The sequence below is a fragment of the Lipotes vexillifer genome, unplaced genomic scaffold, assembly GCF_000442215.2.
Source record: "Lipotes vexillifer unplaced genomic scaffold, Lipotes_vexillifer_v1.1 scaffold664, whole genome shotgun sequence".
NCBI classification, from domain to species: domain Eukaryota; kingdom Metazoa; phylum Chordata; class Mammalia; order Artiodactyla; family Lipotidae; genus Lipotes; species Lipotes vexillifer.
This window is the reverse complement of record NW_006782421.1, coordinates 2,287,932-2,290,415: the sequence shown is the minus strand read 5'-3', so window position 1 is coordinate 2,290,415 and position 2,484 is coordinate 2,287,932. Positions and strand designations below refer to the sequence as shown.

General features: G+C 41.4%; 1 protein-coding gene across 1 annotated transcript in view; it reads left to right on the top strand.

Moving 5' to 3' along the window:
- The window catches only part of HELZ (helicase with zinc finger), a 149,966-nt gene that overhangs the window by 23,894 nt on the left and 123,588 nt on the right, over positions 1-2,484 (top strand). The window contains exon 4 of the mRNA XM_007455280.1: positions 1,220-1,256. Coding sequence (XP_007455342.1) covers positions 1,220-1,256 — 37 coding nt within the window. The remainder of the gene's footprint in view (positions 1-1,219; positions 1,257-2,484) is intronic.

Below are 2,484 nucleotides of genomic sequence, written 5' to 3'. Positions count from 1 at the left end.
GAAAGAGTTCATTTTGGACATACTGATTTGAGATAACGTTTAGATATCCAGCTGGAGATGTTGAATAAGCAGTTGGATATGCAGGTCTGGAGTTTGGGAGAGAGGTCTGGGCTAAAGATGTTAATTGGAGAGTCTGTGGCCTGTAGATGATATATAAAGTCTTACACCTGGGTCAGATCAGCAGGAGAATGAGTATAGGTAGAGAGAAGGGGAGGGCTGAGGACTTAGTCTTGTGGCACTAGTTTAAGAGGTTGGGAGGAGAAGCAAAGCATCCTGAAAAGGAACCCATGAGGTTAAGGAAAACTACGAGAGTAAGATGTCCTAGGAACCAATCAAAGAAGGCCTGTGTCCAAAGGAGGGAAGGTTCAGTGTCCGTTGCTGTGGGTGGAGTCGTGAGGATTGAGAATTGACTGAGAAATGACAGTGTGTCTAAATGGGTATATGTAAGTGTATCTAACTGGATCCACTGGCAGTCACTGGTGACCTCCATGAGAGCAGCTTCCATGGAGTGGTGGCTGAAAGCCTAATAAAAGAGAGTTTAAGAGAAAGTCAGAGGGAAGGGAATTGAAATACATGATACAGACAATTCTTGAGGAGTTTGCCCCATTGAAGCACAAAAAAATGGAATGGTAGCTGGTGGGAGAAGTGAAGTGAAGAGAAGGATCTTTTCAGATGAGAGAGATAAAAGCATGTTTGTTTCTAGGACTGAACCGTTAGAAAACAAAAAATTAACGATGTAGGAGAAATGGAAGAAGCTTGCTGGAGCGCTGTTCTTGAGTAGGCCCTGGAGCAGATCTGCACACGTGGTAGGGTGGGCTTTAGGAAGGAACAGGGCTGGCTCACCTGGTAACAGGTGGAAGGCACAGTGTGCCGGGAAGCGGGCAGCCATGGTAGTGGCCATCCGTGGAAAGTCTCTTCTCAGGGCTGCAGTTTACTCAGTGAAGTCGTTAGCTGAGAGCGAGGATGGGGAAGAGATTTCTGGTGACTTGAGGTTGGAGAGGGCGAGGGGAGGAGTGTGAATAAATGGCCTAGGGAAGTGTACTGTAATGTCTGTTTGTAGAATGTTGTGTAATCCTTGGCCCGAGGTAGCTTTACTCTGTGCATATTAAATTTGCAACATTAGTGATTAAACTTTGAAACAAAGCTGAGCTTTTTGATAAAATCTGTTCTAAGCAGCCCTTGAACTACTTACCTTTATCTTGTATCTTTTATTTTGCAGAAAAACTATGGGCAAGCTGATGAAGATTGTAGGCGTGGTATGTTTAAAAGCAGGATTCTTTTCTGCTGTGAAGATTTTGAATTATTTAATTGAGCAGTGTTTAAGATTTGTTTTTTCATATGCTAATTTCAAAAGTGATTATAATATTTAAAAACCCCAGCTCACGGTGGTGCTGAGTGACTAATTTGGATGGCGACTTTCCTGCTATGATGGGTGCACACATGAACATTGTTCCTAATCACAAGTGTTGGCATTGCTGTCACTCCCTTGGGAACATTGATAATGCCCTTTTAAAGTTTGTGTGAGTATTTTCAGTCAATAAAGAGCCATATTTTAAGAACTGTAGTACATAACACACATTGATTAAAACGTTAAGCTTGGATAACTTGAAAAGCTGGGCCTCTGCCTCCTAAAATGTTCTTTTCCCCTTCATTAGAAGATTTCCCTTAGAGAGCAGAGACTGACTAGAATGCTCTTTAGGGCTTTTTCCTGTTTTCTTTTGGGCAGGAAATTGATTAATAAGATTCGTGCTCTTTGGGTACTCATAGAATAGGAATCCTTTTCTTGGAGATTGCTGCCAGTTCACTAGAATGAATCTAGAAGTGCGTGGGAGGAGGGTTCAGGGTACATTCTCAGACACTCTTGGTGGGAGTTTGGCACAGCTCAGTGATTCGGATAATACGATGTTTCAGTTATCCAGATTGGGGTTGGGGGGCTGAGGTGTCTAACATAAGTTAAAGTATTTTTTCCTATTTGCTCCTTTGTGTCAAAACTTTAAAAAGTATTAGCTCTTTTTGTTGTTAACCTTACAAAACCATCTTATCTACTCCTGGGGCATACTGGACATAATTTAACCATTCATTAAAGATTCAGTGACCTCTTTGTAAACCTTGCTTCATAGAATTGTATACTTTGGGAGTTAATTGGCATGAGAGATATCTAGTACCATCTTCCGTTAAAAAATCTTTACTGTCTGTGGACATTTAAGAGTTACCAACAAGCCAGATAATAAGTCAGATAATATAGAGGAATATGAAGAAGGGACCCACTTGCCCTTCCCCCACCTGAAGGAGCCACGGTAGCAGTTTGCTGCATCCTCTTCACCTTTCTCGGTAGTGATAAGCGCAAATGCTTATGATACATAGGTAGGGTTTTCCTTTAAAAATTAAAAAAGAATTATGTGATCATCACAAAGTTTCTTGCTCTCTTCTGCAACAGTAGATCATGGACATCTTACTATGTTAATAATACATCAGCTCCAATTC